General features: G+C 33.4%; 1 protein-coding gene across 1 annotated transcript in view; it reads left to right on the forward strand.

Annotated features, from left to right (window-relative positions):
* Positions 1-24,344, forward strand: part of NRG3 (neuregulin 3) — a 1,091,888-nt gene that overhangs the window by 950,018 nt on the left and 117,526 nt on the right. The window contains exon 7 of the mRNA XM_011355455.1: positions 19,644-19,670. Coding sequence (XP_011353757.1) covers positions 19,644-19,670 — 27 coding nt within the window. The remainder of the gene's footprint in view (positions 1-19,643; positions 19,671-24,344) is intronic.

Raw genomic sequence — 24,344 nt, forward strand, 5'->3', positions numbered from 1 at the left:
TATAATCTATATATATATGGAAGAAGGATTTGCAGCAGGATAAAGACGTTGTCATCTTTTTTCAGCAATCTTGTTCTTTCATCACAAATGTCCTTATCTGGTTTCCTGGGTGCTAAATTTGTTAGTCACAGCTAGAAACAACATTTTATACACTCTCAGAGCAATATGTGGTCTCAATGTAAGATTGTTCAAAGATGTTCAGCAAATATCTCTTAATCCACTGTGCTTGATGCAGTCCATGATTGTATAATGGCTATATTCTCAGGAATCTGGAGACCGGAAATTTTATATACCTGGATTGTCTCTGAACAGAATCAACACATTCTAAGATGACATTCTCCATATTTGTTTTTGGTATATTCCATTTCCACTTATTTTAAACTTCCATGTTAAACATGTAGGCTTTGAATTGAGTATAGAAGAAAATTAAGCCTTAATTATTATCAAAAGATATAGAATGAAGAGATAAAAAAAAAAATAGGAAGAATGCTGACCTGGAATCAGAATGCCTGGGTTAATGTCTTGACTTTGAATGATTAAGCTTTTTACCGAGCATCACAGAGCCTCGTGTAGCTTATAGTCTCCCTTCCCCATTTTACTCTTCACAAAACCAGAGGATGGAAGTGGCTGAGTAGATTTTATATATATGGTGATGTCTAAATATGTATGCCTGGGAACTCTGTATTTCCTCAGGGAAGTTCTACAGAGACATAGAGAAGAGAGTTGCAGCATTCATAATGACATTCAAAGAGAGCCTTTTACAAAATCTCACTGTGTATGACAATAGATGCCCATCTCTTTTTTATTAAAATGAGGTTTATTTCATGATGACAGATTCATGCTCAACACAATTTAGACAAGTTGATGCAAGGTGGCAAATTGAGTAGAGATTTTTACATCTCTGTAATTTCTATAATCTCACTACATAACTGATTATTGATATATTTTTATAAAAATGTTTTAAAAGAAAAAAATACCAAAATGTATAAAATAAAACACTTATGGATACTTACTTCAGTAACACCCTAGCATCAGATGCACTTAATCCCTGTTTTAACAAAAATGCTATTTCCCTTTGTATTCTACATATTCTGCCTAATAACTGAGGTCATCCAAAATGAAAGTTACACTAGGTTTTCACTAATAAATATTTGAAATTTGAATTATAGTTAGTCAAATCTATAATAGGATCTCTCAGAAGATCACCTTTTTTCTTAGAACAGGAATAAGAAGATATTTTAATACTTAGCTAATTAACACATACTTATTCAGGAAAATATTTTTTAATAAACCGACATTTTATCACAGCTTAGAAGCTTGATATGTTAAACTTCTACTGCAATTAGACCACAAGATAAATGCAGATTGAAGTTTTATAATAGCATTTTCTGCTTATAATCTCGATACATGTTTATTGTGTAAAATTTGGAAAATAAAAAGAAGGGTAAAAAGATTATCTACAGTCCCATCACCAAGAGATAACTAATAAATAAGCCTTTTTTTCTTCCAGTCTGTTTTTTCTAGTGTATGTATGTATATAAATATAGATATTATTGAATAACATGGTTTGCCTTTTATTTCCAAAACTGTCTTATAAGTCACCTTCTCATTTTAAATTACTGCAATTAAAAATATTATTTATTGTTTCTATTTAATGCCATATGGTTATTATGAAATTTAATCTATATATGTAAAATATCATAAATATACACATATGTGGAAATATATACATATATGTAAAACTAGAATTAAATATCTCTCCAAATCCTACAACTCAGTAATAAATATTTTAAAATTTAATGAACATGCTTCTAAACACCTTTTTCTACTTATTTATACCTATCTACATTTATATAATAAAAATCTTAGAGTCCATACTGATGCTCCAATTCCAATCCTGGGTCACAGGATTGATTCTAGCCTTCTTCCTTTCCTTATTCATAACTTTTTCCTCTAACAATGAAAAACACAGCTTCCATTATCTATAATATATTTATTTAATTGTTTAATTCTAATATGCACATAAAGAATTTCAGAATTGCTAATCCATACCTATATGAAAAACAGATTTTCTAATTGGAGTGTAGTACTGTGCACAAGAGAATTGGCAAATCTTTCTGTAAAGGGCAGATAGTAACTGTAGGAAACTTGCAAACATAGAGCAAGGACAGTTTTCCCTCAGGTATCCACCTAGCTATCTCCTTCACCTCCTTCAGGTCCTGCTCCTAAGGCTTTTCACTAAGGCACCTTGATAGCCTCTTAAGGTTATAACCCTCTCCCCACCACGCCTACACCATCTTGATCCTTCTTTTCCTACTTTGTTCTCAGTAGCACCTATCACATTATAACATGCACTCAGTTAACTTATCCTAATACACATTTTTATACATACACATGTTTTTCAATATACACTTTAACATCTCTAAAATGTGGATATTTCTTATAATCTATAACAGATCATTCAGTTGGGAGTTTAAATGTTAGCATTTGCAATCAATAGTGTTTTAATAAAACATGGTATATATTTATTTATTTATTTAGCTTATTTTTATTTTGCCCTTTTAGAATGTGAAAGTCACAAAGCCAAAGAGAATATATTCTGATTTCTGTAAGAACAACCACCCCCCATTTCAGTGGATAAACAGAACAAGGGTTTATTTTTCTCTTGTGTCATTAAGGGTTCTTTGTTTTACACAATGCCTGAGCCTCTTTTCTTGGATCCTTTACACTCAGCCAGTTTAATATGATGAGGGTAGAAGATCACTGTCATTTTAACATTAATGAGATGCCATTGGAACTTAACTCTTGTTTCTATCAATTAGCCTATAGTAAAATTGGTTTTACCTACCAACGACGTTAAGTGAGGACTTATTGTATATAAATACATACATACATATATATTATATATATAATCTCCTATTGATTCTATTTGTTTCTTCTATTTCTATATAATTAATATAATTGCACACATATATGTAATATTAATTAGTAATGACTAGTTAATGCTTATATATCTCATGTAATCATTGTTTGATATATAATATAATTAACCTCACTAATTTTATATATATATATGTGTGTGTGTGTGTATATATATATATATATATATGATTTCTTTTAAGGAATTTGTGGGGGCTGGCAAGTCTGAAATCTATAGGACAGGTAGGTAGATTAGAAATTCAGGTAAGAGTTAATGCTGCAGTCATGAGGAAGAATTTTTCTTCTCTGGGAAATCTCAGTTTTTGCTCTTAAGACCTTCAGTCTATTGTGAGATAAGGGCCATCCATTTTATTGAAGGTAATTTCCTTTACTTACAGACAACTGATTGTAGATGTTAACCACATCTACAAGATACCTTCACAGCAACACCTAGATTAGTGTTTGGTTAAATAACTGGGCACTATAGCCTAGCCACTTTGACACACGAAACAGTCAATATGACAAGCTGAATCAAAATTTCTACTGCTTGATATAAAAAAAAAGGTTTATTTCTCTCATCATGGTCAAATATTGTGTTTGTGGGGATAAGGAAGAGTGTTGACCTCTATACACAGTCACAGGGCAGATCAGGGACCCATTTAGGGACTCAGACTCCATCTGGCTCTTCCTTCATTTAGGGCTGTCAGAGAAATGTTTGAAACAGGCCAGGAACCAGAATATATGCTTTTTCTTTCATTGGCCAGAATGCAGCAACATGACTTCACTTAACTGCAAGAGCAGCTGGGGAAGGTTGTCTTCCTGTGTGACCAAGAGGAACATGAAATGGCTCTGATGACGCAGAGCTGTCTTTGTCCTATAAAGATTTTATTTTGCTTTGTCCAGTGATATATCCCAAACATTAAGAGTTTTAGACTCTGAAACATATTTGTTGATGTACTAATGAAAACAATATATATAAAGTAATAAATATTAGAAATTCTACAGGATTAAGCTTTAACATATTAGTTATTAAAATAAATTTTAATAACTGAATTTTCCCATTAAAGGATAGAGATTAGGTACAAAAACAAAGCATATTTGTATGCTGTTTAAAAGAAGCACACTTTAATGATAACTGAAGGTAGAAAATAGAGAGATGGTGAAGAGATAATAGTCAAATACATTTTAAAAAAGGAAAGCATAAAGTTATAAAAGAGTCTTAGTATTAATGAGATACAAGGTAATGTTAATGGGATTGAATCAGGATAAAGAGGTACATTAGGGGATGATAAAAGCACAATTTATCAAAATGATAACCAGCCATTAATCAATATAAACCAATCTACCTAGCAACTAAATATATAAGGTAAAATATATTAGATTTTTTAAAGAAGTTGATACAAATGCAATTATATAATTGTAATGGAAACTTCTAATATATCTTTTGTCATAGTTAAAGAGATCTATAGATACACACACACACACACACACACACACAGATAAATTAACACCATCAATACCATAAATAAATGAATTTAGGTGCATTTTTCTACATATTAGTGAAGTAAAATAAATCACAGACAATGGAGGAAATTATAAAAGTAAGCTAGCTGGCTAAACATTCTGGTAAATGACTCTTTTTATGTGTCTCGTTTGCTTCAAAAACGTTTCCTTAAATGCCTCTTTCTATTGAATGTCATTATACGTAATGATGGACTCTGAATTTAGGCCCTATTGATACAGTGCTGCTACATGGTTTACTCACTGAAATATAATGAAATCTTTGGGAGTTGGAGACCTGTGCTGGGAAAAAGGGCTATTTCTGGAAACCAAAGACTGGGTTCGAGTTCTGAACTTGCCTTCACTAACATTGTGTAACATCTCTCTGATAGGTGCACTGTCAATCTGGAATCACAAACTTGAATTTAAATTCACACTATTATTTATCAGTTGTATGATCTTAGACAATTAAACTCATTGAGACTGAATGTTCTCATCTAGGGGAGACAATCTCTAGGGATATAATTCTGTCTATAGCTTCAACCCTTTTTACATAATAGAACAAATAGTTCATCTTCTAGGATCCAAAAGGCCTCTGCAATTCTCGTTTCAAATAAGGAACTGAATAGATGTTAGAATAACTAAAACGCCAATTAAGACACATTTTGCAGAATAAATAGATTGTTTCCCCAAAAGAACAATAAGGGATTAATTAATACAGTGTTAAATAACAGATTCTGTATCTTCTATTTTTCAAATTTCCAAAACATAGGTTGGAAATTTAAAGAGCTTCAAGTGTCACAGGTCTGTTTTGAATTTTATACCCACCGGTAGTAGTGCTTAATACAGAGCTTGGCTTAATGGATGATCAATGTTTATTAACTATCTCCTTCCTTTAATATCTGTAAAAAAAATTAAGTTGCTAGCACTGCAGCATTGCTCTTGCTGTCACAAACTGACAACAGTCCACTGGGATGTTCCTACTCAGTAAATGTCTTCCTGATGAGACAAAATGGTTTCCCTTCTCACATATATATTATGATTGAAAATGAGGAATTGCTGATCCACAAAATAAATTGTCATACTATAAGAAAAATGTCAGTAGATGCTTATACATATAAAGCACAAAGGAATTAAAATATGGCTGAGAAAGCAAAATTGGGGCATTGATGTTAAGAATTCTAAGAAATATCTCATAAAAAAAGGATAGAAATTTGGGGGAAAGGGCTAAACTGGGAAGAGGAAGAAGCACGAAAAGAATAAGAAAATGTAACATTTGTCTCAGATCTTTGCAAAATGCAAAGAAAGAAAAATTGACATGGAAGAGTAAATGCTTGAAATGAGAAAGACACAATACAGTACATGTTCTGTCTTACCCACTTTGAATGTTTCTGTGAAAGTCAACCACAGAAAGTACTGAGAAGGAATATTAATGCAGCCTAATCTTTAAGCTACCATAAACACACGTACACATACATACACACCCTGTGAATTTAGTAGATCTCCAATTTAAGGGCCTAAGAATAACCCTGGGAGTTCACTAAAAATACAGCTATAGAATTTGCATTTTTAGCTTGTATTTTGGCTGATTCTAATACCGGTGTTCTACAGTCCACAGTTGAGAAACCCTCTCTACTTGTTCTATGCTGCATCATTAATACTAGAGAGAAGAATTTCCTCTAACATTTTTATCTTGTTTTCTGGGTGGGATTATAGATTCAGAACAACTTAGAGAACTGAACATCACCTTTTTAGTTATGTAGCAGAAACCACTAGAATCTGAATGACTCTGTATTGAGCAGAACATTCATGGGACTTTTCCTAACCAATAGATTGTAGTTACAAGAGAAGAAAGATATAGCAGGAAAGCTTGGCACAAGATTCAGGGGGACAAAAATAGTCTTAAAAGAGCATCCTTAAAAGAGAAAATAATACAACCCACAATGCTAAGAAAATAATCAATTTCAGCATTCTGAAATTTAGGGAATTATAGCAGCAAATGATATTGCTGCCTTCTAAATATCTATTAAAAAACATTTGTATGGAACAAATAGAGTTCTATGAGGGATTACTGAATGATTATTGTTTTTTAACATCCAGTAGAATTGAAAGAGAAAGGCTGTTTAATGTGAATTCATGAAAGACTGCTAAAAATTCAAAGGTAAAAGATTATCTACATGAAAAAGCAGACCAACCAGCAGGAATTGAAGATTATGGGAATAATGTTAAGATAGTGTGTGTATGTGTGCATATAATGTAAAGATGATAAAACAATAAACAATTGTAAGAAAAATTGCATATAATAGGGTATAACAGCTTATAAATACTTAGCTTCTAGAAAAAAGATGTTCATCCGTAGACAACATAAATCTAAAGTTATCATGAAATGAATTCTGTAGTTTTTTTTTTTGGTTTGTAGTTCAAATACAACTAAATAGAATATAACAAATGTATGCCTACTATGTATGAGAGACTATCCTCATGGTTTTATCAATTAAGATTATGTTCAGCTGCAAGTAACAGAACACTCAATTAAATAATCAAATCGGTAAATTAGGGCTTTTATTTGTCTGAAGTGATAAGAAGTGCAGGGAGTCTGCGGCTAGTAAAGTACTACAAACTGTCATCAGTGATTCAGATCCTTAAGTATTTCTCATTAACCATTTGAACATTTGGTTTCCTCTTCATTCAGCCTGCCTCATAATTGCAGGATGGCTGTACTACCCACCCTCAAGGTTTAAAGAAGGAGGAGGGCACCTAACAAATGACTAACTCTCTATCAAAATGTCAACTGAGTCTTTTTCCTTACAAGGAACTTTGTTGAAAGCGCAACCTAGAAATTGTCTATTCCAATGCTATAAACCAGAATTGTGCCATATAGCCATCCTAAATGGTGCAAGGAAGGCTGAAAAATATAGTAATTTTTCTGGGCACATTGACACCTTGAAAAGATTTTGGTACAGTGGAGAATGGATATCAAATTGGCAAATAGCAATGCCTACAAAATTACATATATCATCTCATTTAATCATGTCATAAATCATATGCATTTTATTTCCTAAATAGATGACGAGATTGAGACATAGAAAGTCACATAGAGTTATTGAAAGACAAAATCAGTCACATAGAGTTATTGAAAGACAAAATCAGAATTAAAGCCCATATAATCAAATGTTAATATATTTTTCTACCACACCACATTTGTCCAGGTACCACTAAGCAATATATTCCTTGGAAAGTCAATTTCAGAAAAATGTGTACATCATTCATTAGTCATGTAGTTCAACACATTTCAATGAGGGAGATTGCATTTCTTCATCCTAGACTTTTTAGGGCACAAGCAATGTTGTCAACATTTTTCTTAGTCCAGGAGTTTGACTAGTAGAAACCCAGAGATGCTGGATAAATCTAGAGACTATAGTTTGAACTCATAGGATTTGGAGGAGAATGTTTTTTAATTATTCTAATACTCACACAAGGCTTCATAGAACATGTTACAAAGTATTCATTAAGCTAATATTTGCTAAAGATTAAAATAAATAATTAAAATGTGATTTCGTATGGATATAAAACATATATAACGATAAAAGGGAATAGCAGTAAAAAGAGCAGTGACTATTAGAGTTGCGATTTCATTTGATAAGGTCTCCAAAATTCATACATTAAGGTCCTAATTCCCCCAGTTCTGACCAACTGTGACCTTATTTGTAGATTTAGTCTTTACAGAGGTACTCAAGTTAAAATGAGATTATTATAAAAACAATATTACTAATGTTTTTATAATAGGGGAAATTTAGACGCAGACATACACACAGAGAAAACACTATGTAAAGATGAAGGGGTGATAACAAACTAAGTTATACCAAAGATTGCTAGAAAACCACCAGAAGCTAACAGTGAGGCGTGGAGCAGATTCTCCTTTCCAGCCCTCAGAAGGAACCAATCCGCTCTTTCTCTGACTTCTAACCTCCAGAACTGCAAGACAATAAATTTATGTCCATGGTACTTTGTTATGGCAGCCCTAATAAACAAATGCATAGCTGGAGCAAGGAAATTTACATACTAGTCTGGAGCAAGGAGGGAAAGAGGAAATTACCAAAGAGATATGGTAATTGATATTTCATATGGTAATAACTTATAAGGAGTAAAAAAAAAAAGAAGATGAAGATCAGAATTACTGTTGTATGTAATATGATCTCAGATAAAGTGCTATTAGAAGTGAAAAGAGGTGAGGGATTGAGTTATGTTGATATATGGAAGAAGAGCACTAAGAGTAGAAGGAGCAACCAGTCCAGGGCTTCAAGGAAGTAGAATGTTTCTGGGTTGTAAGAGCTGACTTGAATAAGAGAGAGGGAGAATAATAGTAGTATAGTCAAAGAGTTAATGGAGTAATAGATTGTATAGGTCCATTTTTTATTTTGATGATGACTTTGGCTTCTATTCTGAATGGCATGGAAAGCCATTAAAGGGATTTTTGAGCAAAAGGATAATGTGATCTGACTTAAGTTTTGAAAGGATATCTCTGGCTGCTGTGTGAGAAGAGACTGTAGCAGGGAGACAAAGTTGAAAGCAGAGAAATCAGGAAGAAGGCTACTGTGATAAAACCTTCCAGGTCAGACTTCCAGCTAGCTTGAGCCAGAATGATGGTGGAGAAGATGATAAGATAGGTAAGTGAAGAGTCGGGCAAAGCATCACAAATACAAGAGAAAGATTGACAGAGAAATGAAGACCAGTTCTACGAAGGATGCTGCAAGAAGTTTCCTCTTAAGAGAAGCAGTTAAGGAGGGGCATTGAATGTATTACTGGAAGGAATAGATAAAGTTGGTGTAGAAGAGAATTTGGCTTGCTGCAGCCATGCTGCCATCCAGGACAAAGGGGTCAGCCATTGCACAATTCTCTCCTCTTACTCATATCTTTGAGTGATATTTCTGGACCCTTGTGAGCTGTTGTCACAGTTTAATCACTGCAGTGAGCAAATGAATTTCATTTCCTCTAGAGAAGGCTCAACAGAAAAGAAATGTCATTATTTAAATCTCTTATGGCTTTGAACGCTTTCTCCAGAATTTACTATCATAAAAATTACTTAAAACAAAAATTGAAGCTGATCTTACACTGATCAAGTAAAATTGGTTTAATAATATCAAGTACTCATAGCAAGAACAATTAGATAGTAAGTGCTTACCAGCTTGAAATCCAAAAAATTTGTTGAAAATTTCTTTGCACCTAGCTGCTTAAATATTTTGTTTAGTTACTGTATAAATTACCTTATTCCATATTCCATTTTTTCAAAATCAAGAAATTCCAATTTAAAAAGGAAAAAAAATTAAAATAAAGTGAAATTTAAGGATAACATGGCAATATTGAGTCCAGTGTAATTGTATCTAATATTGTCACATAATGTCAGTTAATCAGCTCCTTAATTGTATACCAGTAACAAATCTCTGTCTATAAAATATGGAGTGGATATGTATCAAAGGTCTTTTATGTAGTGGGTTCTAAGAACAGATACTGAAACCTATTATCTGCAGTTGAATCTCAGAATTTTTAATTACAAGTTGAAACTTGTTAAACCATATGTGCCTCAGTTTTATTTCTAATGTGGGAGTAAAAATAGCATCTACTTCATAAAATTGCTGTAGGTTTTAGATCAGTTAAGACATGCAAAGTGTGTAGAGGAATGACTGTTTAGATTAAGGCTTCAAAAAATTTGAGCTAGAGTATTATCTTTATTATTTTAATCTCCTTATTTTCTTTTTCAAGTTCCATTTCACTGGGTTAGAGAAAATGTAATCACTGTTAGTTCATCATTGACTGCTGTCTCCTGAGGTTTGCCTCAAAGTTCTGAGAAGAGGTGTGGCTTATACAGGTTCCAGGTATTGGTACAGTTGGAAAAGTGTGGAGGTTGTGGGTTGGGTGGCTCCTCTGTGCCCTTACCTATCCATGTTGGCACCTGCTGAGATGTCCTAATTACCACCATGTTTTCTTTCAGGCCACGAAGATCATTGCTGAATTCTATAGTCTCCCCAACCACATAGCTCATTTATGTAAGGCTCTCAGTAACTGTGCCTATGAGGTGCACAGGGAATAAATTGGTTTTTATAGCTACTTCTCACCCTGGCACATCTGAGGTTCATCTGTCTAAACTCTCTAGGCATTCCAGCATTCAGTATAAGCTGAGGTCAGAGAGTGGTGAGCATGAGGCACTCTGTGATCTTGCTGCCTGCAGGGACTGTACTTAGCAAGTTCAAGGCAGCCCTGTTTGGGAACTTGTTTCACTTCTTCTAATTAGAGAAGTTGGCATGGTAAAATGTGCAAGGTTTGGCAGCAGCAGTGTGCACGTTTATTTCTGAAGGTCACCTCCCAGACATTTTGGCTTTTCTCCACTTCTTTCCTTCACCTAGAAAATCTTTAACATATTAATCTGCAGGAGAAGTCTGGCTCTTTGTCTATACTATCAAATGTATTATTTTATATTTCGATTCCTTCTAGGCCGAGGACTTTGCAACTAAAAAACTTCATTTCTTTTTTATTGCTAAACGTCCCTTCCCTGAAGCAACAGAGGAAGAGATAATAAGATAAAAGGTAACAGAGATCACATTGAGTAAAACTTCAAAAACCTATGCAGCTATTTAGTTTTTCTTTAATTACTGAAAGGTTCTCTCTTTGCCAGGAACTGTTCTGGAATTTCTAATATAAAGACAGACTAAGCTTTTTTTTTTTTTTTTAAGTTGCTTATAGTCATTTGGAGAAAGATAGGCAAGTGAACAAATAACTACAATAATTAGAGTATAATTAAATTTAAAGTACATAAATATAAAAGATTCTGTGAAAGACTATTTCTATTGGAGACATTATGTGGGAAAAGACATGCTTTCCAGAGCTGGTTTTATTTGAAGTGAGTCCTTGTAAATGAATAAAGTTTACCAGGCTGCACATGAGCAAGGTGAGTCATTGGAAGTATAGAAGGAATGTGGAGGTGGGGCTGCAGAAGCAGGCTGGGGCCGCGTCATTAATGTTTGATTTACATGGCATGATAAGCAAGATGAAAAGTCTTCCGTGGTTGATAGAGGCGTAGTTTAATGGAATGAGATGCTTCTCATCTTGGGCAAATTAGTCTACCTCTCCGAATTTGTTTCCTCATCTCTAAAATACTAACCCTAGGAGGAATACTAGGAGAACAAGTGAGAAGAATATCATATAGAGTCTCAAGGACATCATTTGCATATGATAATTTCAAGGAATAGTGTTGTACACTCTATTCATTTGCCTTGCTATTAATTTCTAAGTAATGTAAAATTTGAATTTTCTAAATTTATCTATACTCAGCTTCTGACATCTGCATACCATTTTGGAAAGGTTATATCACTAATAAGATGCCCAGCAGAGTGATTATTTCCTTTCAAATATCTAGAAAATACATAGAAAAAGTTATTAAGACTGTAGAGGAAGGCAGTGGGATGATGAGGGTAAGAACATTAAAGTACCTGGATTTGACTGAATTCCCAGCTAATTATAGGCAAAATTAGATAATGGTTTCTTCCATTATTTTAATAAAGAAGCCTCCCTTGGTTTTCTACATGACTAAGAGTAATCCAGCTACTCTGAGGAAAGTCATTATGGGAGAAGGCTCTGCCAGTTTAATTTCTACTTCTTTATTTCTATTAAATAACAGAAGCTTACATTAGTTCTTATGTTATTAACTGCTTAGTGGATTTAGGAAGCAGGTAGAAAAAGAATTGTTCTTTGCATTTAAATGAGACAAATAACACTCTCAACTGATTATGCTTTTAGGGAAAAAATTTTCATCCTATTGCTACATTTTAAGTCTGTAAAACTAATAAATTAATCCATTAGTTAGTTCAAATGTGTAGTCTGTTGTGCTCATTATCAAGTATTCCCAGGTGTTCGGGGGGTTATAAGTATAAACTGATGTGACTTTTAAGCTTGGTAACAGAATAATCAGCATAAGGATTATAAGATAAGAAACTATTCTTATACCATGATTTTATTTTAAAAAAACTTATAACATTAAATATTAAATTAAGACGTTTTCCCAATATTAGAATGTTTATCTTGTCAGAACGAAGAAATAAAACATAATAGAAATCATAGTGTTGCCACATTTCCTTCCCAGTTGCCTAATTTTATGTATTATTTTAAGACCAAATATTAGTTACCATTAATATGTGCATTGAACCAAATAAATTAATTGATTTATTCAGATACTCATTAACCATCCATTTGGGTATTCAGTCAATCAAAATGCTTTGAGTAGCTACTGCCTGCTAGATAGGCCACAAAGTCTGAACAGAGGTGTGATTGCTAGACAAATGACCACATGGTAGAATCAAAAGAGCAAAATGTCACTGAAAAGGACACTTCTTGGGAATTATGTAAGCTGACTCTGAAAAGATGTGCAAGGAAAAGCAACTCTTCCAAAGATCTGGAGCTCTATAAAACATGTTGTGTTGAAGTACTTTCTTTTGTTACACAGATTGAGCTCAGTTTGTGTGTGGAAAACAGGTAGGGGATGTGCACAGGAGTGGAGAACATGGCTGCCATGTGTGACCATGGATAAAAATCTCATGGAAGCTTTTCTCTGCAACCCTAGTGGATATTAAGGCGACCTCTTCTCCTCCTCCTTCTCCTTCTCTTCCTCCTCCTCCTCTTCCTCTTCCTCTTTTTTCCAAACTACATTAAAATAAGAATTTATATGAGTTCCCCGTGTGAAGGCTTCAGTTGATTGAGGGGGTAGAATGGAAAAAGAAAGACTTTACCTATTTCTTTCTTTCTTCTTTTTCTGCCCTGCAGCTGATTCACAATTCAATGAGGGATAAATTATGTAACTCCAAATACAGTGTGTGTGTGTGTGTGTGTGTGTGTGTGTGTGTGTGTTTTAATGGAAACCTATTCTAAAAGCCCAGAAAATCTGGAAGGCTAAGTGGCAAATATAGCTTAAGAGAAAGCATTACAGTTTAAAAAAATGATTTACTTCTTAAAAAAAAAAATGTTACCACAATATACCTTCCATGAGAAAGAATATTTGCTCGATTATGATAAAAGATTAAGCAAATATTGACTTGTTATCTGCTATTTGAGAAGCACTAGGGGAAGTGAAAAAGGAGCAGAGGAGAAATCCAAGTTTACTTAATTAGTTTTGGTATAGATATACACTTACTAGTTATAATTCAAGGCCTAATAATCCTACTTTTAAATACAGATCACATTATCATAAAAATAGAACAAATAATGTTATTTCAGGCATTCAAAGATGGCTTCAGGAATTGTTGGGCCTTGAAAGAATGAGTTCATAGGAGAAAGACTTGGGTGTCCATCAGGAAAGATATTCAAAATTGGTGAAATGGCTGGAACAAAAACATGAAGTATTCAGTATATGAGCTCTTTGGGGAAAGGCTGGCAGAACAGAATGTTTAGTTAGGGGAAACTGGTAATTATTTTTTCATATTTTAAGTGATTTCCTACGAGAAAACTTCAAATAGGCAGGTACCTTCTGCATCTGAAGAATTATTTGTAATACAATATAAATGAAAACCTTGCGTAAAACAAACAAATAGCAAACAAAGCCAAAAGGAATTGACATGAATAAGCCTGCCCTTCAGAGGCCACAAGTGCCTGCCACTAAATGTAAGCCCAACCTTGAGTGGTTACCAAAAGGACAAAAAAAAGTGTTAGGTCTGTATTATCTTGTCCCACCTCATTTCTTTTATTTTTTCTTTTTTGGATAATTTCTCTTTTTTTAATTAAAATTATTGGGATGACATTGGTTAATAAAATCAAAAAGATTTCAAGTGTACAATTCGATAATTTGTCAAACGTATATTGCAGTGTTCTCTACCCAAACTTTCCTCCCTCACTATATATTTGACTCCCTTATCTACTGCTTCCATTCTTGCTTCCTTCTGGTAACCAATAAACTATTGCCTGTATCTATGAGCCTGTATTTGTCTTGTTTGTTTGTTGCTTTTAGGTTTATAGCCCACATATAAGTGATATATGGTTCTCAACTTTTTCTGTATGACTTAGTTTGCTCAAGATCCATCCATGTTGTCACAAATGGAAGTATTCAGTTTTTCTAATGACTGAATAATATTCCATTGTATATATGTCCCACATATTCTTTATCCAATCATTTATTAAAGAGCACTTCGATTGTTTCCCAAATAGTATATATAATAATATTTTAATATTTTTCCTTATAATTGACCACTTGTTCAAGCGAATCTCAAATTATATAGAAAAATCATGTGACAAAGATATACATATCTTGGACCTTTTCAAATATTAACCTGATGATTTTGGATTCCAGAATTGTAGATTCATGTAAGTAGTAATTAAATAACTTTGATTTGAAAGAGTTTTACAGAAACATTTGTTGATATTGTTTTTTCAGTATCAAAAGAGTTGACACCATAAGTGTCATGTTCCTTGGAATGAACAAAAACTGAGGTGACAGAAAACAGACTGGATATGCTCTGAAGGAATACAGATATCATATGCAGTGAGTAAAGGGGCTGATCCAGATGATATTTTATTTAGTTAATAAATATTTATTGAGAACTAACAAAATATCAAATTCTATGATAGGCTGGAGTGATAGATAAATCAGCAAGCAAAAGAAACAACTACCTTTCATTCCTGAGATTTAAGATACTTTTTGACACTAAGCATCTAGGAATCTACAAATATGACCTTTAGTTTTTTACAGAAACATTTTTTTCAGCAATTAAATAGGGTTAGTAACACCATTTTACAGGGTAATTTTTAAAATTATATGAAAAAAGTATGTAGAAGTGCCCATTTAGAAAATATGAGAAGTTGAGAAAGTTGATAAAAAATGATAAGGTGCTGGAGAATTATTGTGAGTCTCAGGAACCCCTAATGCATTTACCTGCACAGATATACTATCATAAATTATATAACCTAAAAGATAGTATTTTTTGAATGAAGAATTCTTTTACATAATGGGAATTTTTATTCAATTCTTCCGTCAATATTTGTGAACACAGAATCAGAGTTAAGTTTAATGCTCCAAGATATTTTCACCGGAAAATTCTACAAGCTATTTAGTCAAGATGCATTTCTGAAGAACAACCTAAACAAATAGTCACTGATAAACCTCAGTGTGACCCTGTTTTAATATTTCATTTACAGAGCAAAATGCCCATTTTGAGTCTGTACTGCATAAACATGTGGCACAACCTCTATGGCTGTCTGCTTCTCCTCCTTTGATATAAATGAATACTCTTATTTAGAGGATGAAAGAAGAATGTAAAATAGAGTTGTCTCTGTTCAACAGAAATCAGTAACAGAGCTTTTAGGAAGAAAAATAAAGAAGCCAGTTTCATTAACAGGGCCTATGAATAGGAGAATGGGGCTATGTGCTTTTCTGGAAAAGTGATTTTGCTTTTCTATGATTGATGACCTGTCTGGTGTGAGGCTGGCCACAGTCATAATGCCAGAGCTTACTCTCAAACAGTAGGAAAACTGTCAGCTCTGATGTATTGAGGTGAGAAGGAGATAGGGATCATAGAGTTGAAATGGCCAGAACTAGAACAAAAAATTAACAGGAATTACTTTTAGGAAGTAGTAAGAAAGGTATCAATTTCTTTTTATTAACATGAATTTTTAATTTATAAACTTTATTCATGAACATGTATAAATTTTTAAATAAAATGTATATAAGCTGATAAAATAAAATTGTATATTTACAAGGCAACATAATTTAGTAGAAGGAGCATGGAGTTTAGAATCTAACCTGAAATTCATATCCTAACTCTTGAACAAGTAGCTGGAAAAAGGATATTATGACAATATTGCTACACTTGTAGGACAACATTACAGAATTGAATACAGTGCCTAGAGAGGGACTTTCCTGCCTCACCCTCCAGGAGTGTGCTCACATCCTTGCCAGCTCTCCTTATTTCCCTGTTGTGGGACCTAACACCTGAGAGATTTGGTTGCTTCTCTGCTCCCAATGGCCACATTCTCTTTCCCCTAATGACACAGTTATATGCTCTGGTAGCCTATAGTTCCCCATCCTTTGACCCCTTAACCTTTTTGAAAGGTATATATTCTGTAGATCGATGTATTGCTTTGAGACTGAAGCTTCCTCAGCAATCACAGCCAGGTTTATCCTCAACCCTTGCTCCCCTCCTAATCAGAAACTCTAGACTCTATTCAAGCGTTTCCTAGTTTGTGGGCTTGTTATAATAGACTGGGACATACATGATGATGTATTGACATATGACATTTTATAACCTTGACCACAATTTTATCTGGAGCAAGCAGAATATACAGACCAATTGTTGAAGCATGAGACAATTACATTTCTTTACAGTGATTCTAGAAACTACTAGGGTATAGTAGGCTCAGGTATTAGGGGTTAGCAAACATTCAAGCCCCAGCTTACCACCTTCATAAATTCAATTTAGTCTTCTCTGTTGAGAAGGACTACCTCTACCTAAAGAGTCACCATTGAAAATGATTTCACAAGGGTCTGTGGGTGGAATCTACAGAGTGACAGATTTCAGTACAGTTATTAAGATAAAACATTTATAACTAGCGTGTTGTGTAGTTGAGTTGACACAGACAGTGACTGTCTGTGGCCTGAAAGAAACCGAGTCACACAGCAGGAGGCGAGTGGCTGGTAAGCAAGCAAAGCTTCATCTGTATTTGCAGCTGCTCCCCAGTGCTAGCATCACCGCCTAGCTCCATCTCAGATCATCAGGCATTAGATTCTCATAGGAGCACTGGTCCCTAGTGCCAAAAAAGTTGGTGACTGCCGCCACAGATCACCAGTTCCACATGGGGCTTCGTGACAAGGTGATTGTTTATATCAAGTTGGGAAGTATTGCCTACTGACCTACCTCCAGCAGAGCCTTGGCACACACAATGAAGGCTTTTAGGGATTCTTGCAATTGAGAAGCCTGTTGAACTTCAAGCCAGTAGTCTGACTTTTTAAAACGCATAACAATATTTTCATGTAACATACTGTTCTACATCCCATGGAACAAGGGTTTAAATCACTACATTTCTGACTATTCTATGATAGCCTTGCCTTGTTCAGTTACTTTTAACTAAAACTTACATATAACACTGAAACTTACATTCATGTAGCACTGTCCCAACGCCATATTGCAATGAGTTCTTTATTATATTTTGGATAACAACTTCTCTTCTCACCTTGAGATTGGAATCAAGTAAAGGATTGTTTTCACTTGCCCTTCTTCACCCTGCCCACATTGAGGAAACTGTTGGTAGGCCCTGATAGTCTGTCTAATGTATAAGCTTTGAATTGCTCACACACGAGTAATCATGGACTCTGCAAAATGTGGGCCTTGAATATCCAGGAGTTTTTGACTTTATAGAATATTAAGTTTATCTCTACAGTTATCTACCTAGACCTCAAATCTCAATGGCTCAGAGGTTTTGCCATTTGTTAAACATATTGTCAATTTTAAGATTATTTTATTCAAAGTCACTCACGTATTTGGGCACAACTCTATATATCCCTTGCTGTACATAGAAACAAATAACTTTAATTATTCATGCCAATTTTGGATGTAACTTTCCTGCTATGTTAAGAGAAGATAGATTTCCTTTTTCTTAAGAATTCTACTTATAACTTTTAGTGTTTGAATAATTTTCAGATTCTGATTTCTGTCTTTTCTACTGGTCATAAATTCACTGTGGTTCAAAGTATTGAGATTGCCCTCAGATTTATCAAGTATGCCTCTCACTTCTCAGTGCAATCTCCAGACTCACAAAGATAATTCTCCATAACTCCTATCACATTCAGAGGTGGAACAGCCAAAGTTGTAGGAAGAATGAAGAGCTACCATTGATTGGTTATACATGCTGGCAAAATAGATGGCAGACAGTCAACCATTTCTGAGGCATCTCAGCACCACTGGAAAGTTCTTGTTGAATCAGACTAAGGTTAATGGCTTACTAACTGCCCAGTCATATCATTGAACAACTATGAGCCAATATTTGAGATGCTCTCTTCCCGTATTTCTATATACTTTCTTCTCCTGATTTCCTTCCTACACTTTCTTTTCTGGCTATATGCAATTTTTTTTTTTATTTCCAATCTTTTTTTCTTACCTTTAGTCTCATGATAAGTAATTTCACCCAAATCTCTGTACTTAAATACCACAACTCTAGTCTCTCTCTGTCCTAACTACACACATCGTGAAGTTTCTTGTTCACATTAGAACCCAAACATAGCATAGTCTTGTCAACTTTTCTGCAATCTCTATTTTTTACGTTCCACATTAGCTTTCTCCCAGGAAAATGGGTCTCCCAAGCATAGAAGTCTGTTTATTTAAATGGTGCTTTCTTTTAATCATTCAATTATTTACTCATTCACTTTTTAAATTTATTGCATTATTTGATGATGGTTTCTATTGCAGCGATATGTTTCTTAAAAGAGAATAAATTTAAAAAAAAAAGGTTGAATGCCTAGAATTAGCCTGGCCCAGTTTATCACTTCATTGATTACAGGTAGACATTAGTGGGTCAAAATTATTGGCTGCCCACATGTCCATAAAACAGACATGGACACATTTATCATTCATTTTTGATCAGAAGCTCTGTCAAGTTTAATAGTCATAGGACATACGGGCAGATCAACTAAATTTGTGTCCTGGATCTGCCTCAAATTTTGGTGCCTAGGTAAGATATTTAATCTTGATGAAGAGTTTTCTCATCTAACAAATAAAAGAAAAAAAAAATCCAGCATTATTGCTTTTTTGCGAAGGTGATGAGCACCTGGTGAAGGCTTGTCATGCAGAAGTTCTTTATTTACTTGTTTATAGCACAGAGGTCCAAATAAGTTTATGCTGAACAAATATTCTATATAAAGTATCACGAGTCTAAAAATAATGTTAGTACCAGATATTTTTTGTGTGAATATTTTTTTTGTTTCTTTTTGGGGTTGAATTTATACTTCACATACTTGGTAATTAATGCAATATTATGCCACTTAAAGTTCCAGGCTTTGGAGAAATACCAATCAGTGTTTGGAGTGCCCCTAATTTTCGGAAATCTGTAAATTATCTTTCTCAAGTGAACATGGTGGTTAAAATTGAGAAACATTTTTTTGCCTTGAAAGGGCAATCTTATAAGCATTGATTCCATGTGGATTTTTTTCTAATCTTTTTCTCTTTTTCTTTTTCCCTTATATGCTGACTTTGGTGTAGCAGACCATTTGGGGATTGAATTTATGGGTAAGACTAAACAATTTTCTCCTTAAATAAATCTGGAAAAAGCTAAGTTTGAAAATGTTTGTAGTTCTCTTTCCCCATCTGATTATAACTGACATGTCTCATTATCAGATGCTATTAGTAGTAAAAACTGTTTTTGTCAATTTTTCACTAAGTGATAGCTCAAAACAAAATATTTAACTACATATTGAGAAGGCAATTTAATGTTAAGTGCAGCTCTGGAAGTATAAAAAGTTGGATTTGGCTTCTGATTTTGATTGTTTGCTCTAATTCTCAATTTTCTTATCTGTAAAATAGGGATAATAATTGTTCCTATTTTACTGCACATATAAATTGCTTAGCACAATGTTTATAAAATGGCAAACGATAAATAATAGAAGATAATTGTGATGGTTTAAAATGTCAGTTTTGTTATTTTCTGCTCTAATTCCTTTTATTTTTTCACAATGATTACTTTGGATACATTTTGATATCAATCTTAATTTGAAGTATGAGCTATATAAATTTTCACTTTATAAAATAAAATATTTCTTTTGAAATTATTTGCAGTGAATGGCATGTCTTTAAAAGCATTAGAATGGCTTCCACAGAAATTATTCTCTATAGTCATAGATAATCACTTAAGAATTGGACACAGTTTTCTGAGACTATATTATAAGTAAAATGAAAAAAAAAAAAAAACATTCCATGGGGTTGATATGCATCATGGTGGTATAATGGAAGGATCCTCGAGAGTTAAAGTTAGTGAAATTGAGAAGACCTACATTTCATTCAAATTCATAATTCTCTACTTGTATAATTTTCATTGAACTTCAGATTTTACTCTTACTTGGTATGGATATGAATACTTGCTTTGTACACATATGTTTATTGTGACAATACTTATAAATTTCCTTGTATTCATTTATCCACCCATCCATTCATTTAGCAAATATTTATCAAATGCTCACTGTAAGCAAATAAAACATGCAAAATGCTAGAGATGAAATTGTAAAAATGGACAGAAAAAAAATCTAGTTTGATGGAGTTTATGGTCTAGTAAGCTTACAAATGATAATCATGTAATAAAACTAATAAATATAAAATTGCAAGTTTCATTAACATGTGTGCCAGGCAAGATGACATTAAATTGGATTAACGTGACAGGAGAAGATATAGGAAAAAAAAATCGATAGATATTTAAAACATGATATCAACAAGTATTTAAGAGGAACTGATGTTAGAGGTGAGAAAGGGGAGATTTTTAGGATGATCACAGGGTTTATAGTTTGCACATTTAGGTAAAAGGTGGGCCTCAAACTGAAAAACAATACTGGGAAAGAAACCAATTTATGAGAAGTATTTACTAGATTAGGTTTGGCAATTTTGAGTTCTGGATGTCTTTGCTATATCTGAGAGAAAATATCAAGTTGGTAACCATGCTGCTGGAAGTTTTGAGGGTTAATTAGAGATTAATGATTGCATATTTATACTGGAATTGATCTTCCCTGTTTTGTGATATTATTCATTAGTGCTCTATTATCTGGATATTAGATTATAGAAAAAGCATATAGACAGCCCAGTTTCTGCAGGTTTGAGGCTTTTCTAGATAGATGTGATGAAAATTCCTAAGGGCAATGAAATTCAGAATAATATCCAAATGAAGCATCCTGGAATGTAAGGTAGATGTGGAAGAAGGTGAAGAAAGGATAGCTATCTCAATGGAAACAATGAGTAGTCATTGTGTAAGTACTCAAACAAGTTCTTAGCATGGAAAGGAGGTTATGGTCATGTGGTCTAAGAATTACAGAAAGTTATAGACATGGTCATGTAGTAGAGTATAAATTATTTGTTGAGAAGATCATGTTGTTTGTACTTCCTCATTTACTGATGATGATGAGGAATAACAACATGGAAGTCTGAGCATCAGCAGTCATTTTGAGGATAGTGGATGCTACATACAGTGAAAAGAGAAATTTGTCCCACTAGACTATGGTGATTGGAGACTTCGAGAATAGAGACTTTAAATGTTATGTAGTAAAATGACTGCAGACACAGGAAACATTGCATAGCTGATGGATGGGGACTGAGTAGCTGCAGACCTCACAAGTGGTGTGGCCATTGTTATAGTAAACAGAAATTGTTACATCACTGTTAATTATCATTGTTAAAAGAAATGAACCAGTCACCATTCTACCAGATTTTTCTGAGGACCTCCATTGACCCTGGCACCTTATAGTATAACAGTTTGCTAAGGAAACAGGATATGTATTAAGAGATCTGTTAAAACATTTAAAATAATTTAGTACTGGTAGGTGAAAAATATTAAGTTATGAGTAGATAATCTATATGAAACTCATGACTAAGGTCATAGTGAGTCTTACAAAAGTTAGAGTCAAATCATAGCTATAAAGTAATGTGTTCTCAGTGTGTGAATATTTGACTCCAGTAGGGATTGTCTTAAAGGGAAGAGGTTGGGCAACAAGTCAGAATTAAAGGGACTAAAGTCAAAATTAAAGATGTAATATGCATCTGGATCATGGCAACTAATGAAGGATTGTTTGGAATGGTGAATAGTTTAGTAAACAAACTGTTTTCACTGATCTCACTATTTCTAAACACAGTTCACCCCCACGAGTTGCTCTAACTGCATACAGAAATTCTGTTTGTTGCTTTGTGAACAAATATTTGCACATTTAACTTGTGATTTTATAATCTATATGGGTAAAATTTCTTTCATTGAAAGCAATTTTATCCCAATAATATGGCACTCTATGTATAAATTCAACTGAGAAGCAGAAATATAGGCATAGTCTCTATAAACTTAATCATGTCAGTATATTGGTGTGCCTAAAATAATCAACTCCAGCTTTGTTTTAATGAGTTCTAGAAACCTTTATTTTCAACTTTCCTCATTCTTTTTTGGACATTAATTTCATCTTTCCTTGAGTTTGAACATGGGTCACAATGTGATAGTCTGAAACACAGGGGCCTTTTCCCTGTCTTTGTATTCTCAATGATCATATCTATGTGAACTCTTATTGATCAGATTCAAAACCTGAATACTTCATACAGTTTAACAAATTTCTATTTATTGCAAATAACTCCAAATCAAATGCTTCAAGAATCCTATTATTATTTAATCAACATAAACTTATCACACTATGTCCTAGATATATAAGATATTGTAGATGTGGATATAAAGTCCACATTCCTTTTTATCCAAGGTTTCTGAGACTAAAAAGAGAGAAAGCTACACATAGTTGAGGTAATATGAGGTGCTATAAAAATGACATAGGCAATATATAATAAAAGAAAAATAAATAAAAAAAGAAAGCAACTAAATGGGCTTGGAAAGTTCAGAGACAGCTTCCTGGGGGAAGAGACATTTAAGCTGAGTACCAGCCAAAGTGAATAAACTGTACTGAGAGATGCAATACTTCAAATCTATACTAGGCCCATATTGCTTCCACTTTAGGGTGAACCTTGTTATTTTAGTCTCTCAATCTGGGTCTATAAGGCCCTAGTGCCACTATTTTAGCTAGAAAGAGAATATAAACTTCAATAAAAACACTTAACTGAAAAGTTTTCTGAGTTGATTTATTAATTATAAAGAATAATTATCCCATTGAATAAACCATGCCAAATCCAATGTCCATAAAACTGTCAGCATTCAGAAAGATTTTTCCTTAATTACATTCATGAATTTTTCTTAACGATGCTTCTGGGATTGGTACAATGGATATTTCAACAACATATACTGCTCTGGAATATAGTATTAATTAAAAAATAGTTAATTGATATAATGAGGACAGGAATTTGAAGATGCATGGAAACAAAATTGTGAAATGTTTGTGAAAAATTTTTTGAAAGTTTATATCAAACCTATAATCAAAAAATATTTCTTGAATTCATGACTTAATTCATTCATGCATGCATGAGGGAAAATTGAGATTTTTAGGGTCAGTTGTTCCAACTTTCCCTCACAGTGTTAATAGATCCAGAAATAGTATAGACAAACTTCTTTGTAAGCACAAGTACTCATTGAGTTGTATGAGAAATCCAACCAATCATTCAGATGAGACAGATGGCCAAAGGGCATGTCAGATTGGCCAAGTTTAGTGATCATGAAGAATTATTTCTCATCTCAGAAATCTCTGGCTACCGTGTCAGGTGCTCCATCATGGAACATATCTCATTATATCCATTTGAGCTATTCGTTATGCAGCTATTTCTCTGACAATGCCCTGATGTATTTGATGCTCTAGGCATCAAAGATGTTTGTATAAAAGTAGGTGCAATGCCATTTATAAACATATTAGCAAACTACAGGGTGAACTAAAGATCGTGTTGGTGATCTTTCATGCAAATGTATTTTATTCTCATATGGAAAAATAAAATGGACTCTGTCAATTAAATGTCTTGTTTGCAATTTGACATTTTAGGATAACATATTTATGCAAAGCCTGATCGACTAAATTCTGGTATACATTTTTTAAAAAATCAAAAGGCTTACATAACTTGGGAAAATTGGATTCTTAACTAAAATCTTAAAAAGTTATTCCAAAATAATTTCTGTATTTTGAAATAGAAAGAAAGAAAGAAAGAAAGAAAGGAAGAAAGAAAGAAAGAAAGAAAGAAAGAAAGAAAGAAAGAAAGAAAGAAAGAAAGAAAGAAAGAAAGAAAGAAAGAAAGAAA

The sequence above is a fragment of the Pteropus vampyrus genome, unplaced genomic scaffold, assembly GCF_000151845.1.
Source record: "Pteropus vampyrus isolate Shadow unplaced genomic scaffold, Pvam_2.0 Scaffold20, whole genome shotgun sequence".
Lineage (NCBI taxonomy): Eukaryota > Metazoa > Chordata > Mammalia > Chiroptera > Pteropodidae > Pteropus > Pteropus vampyrus.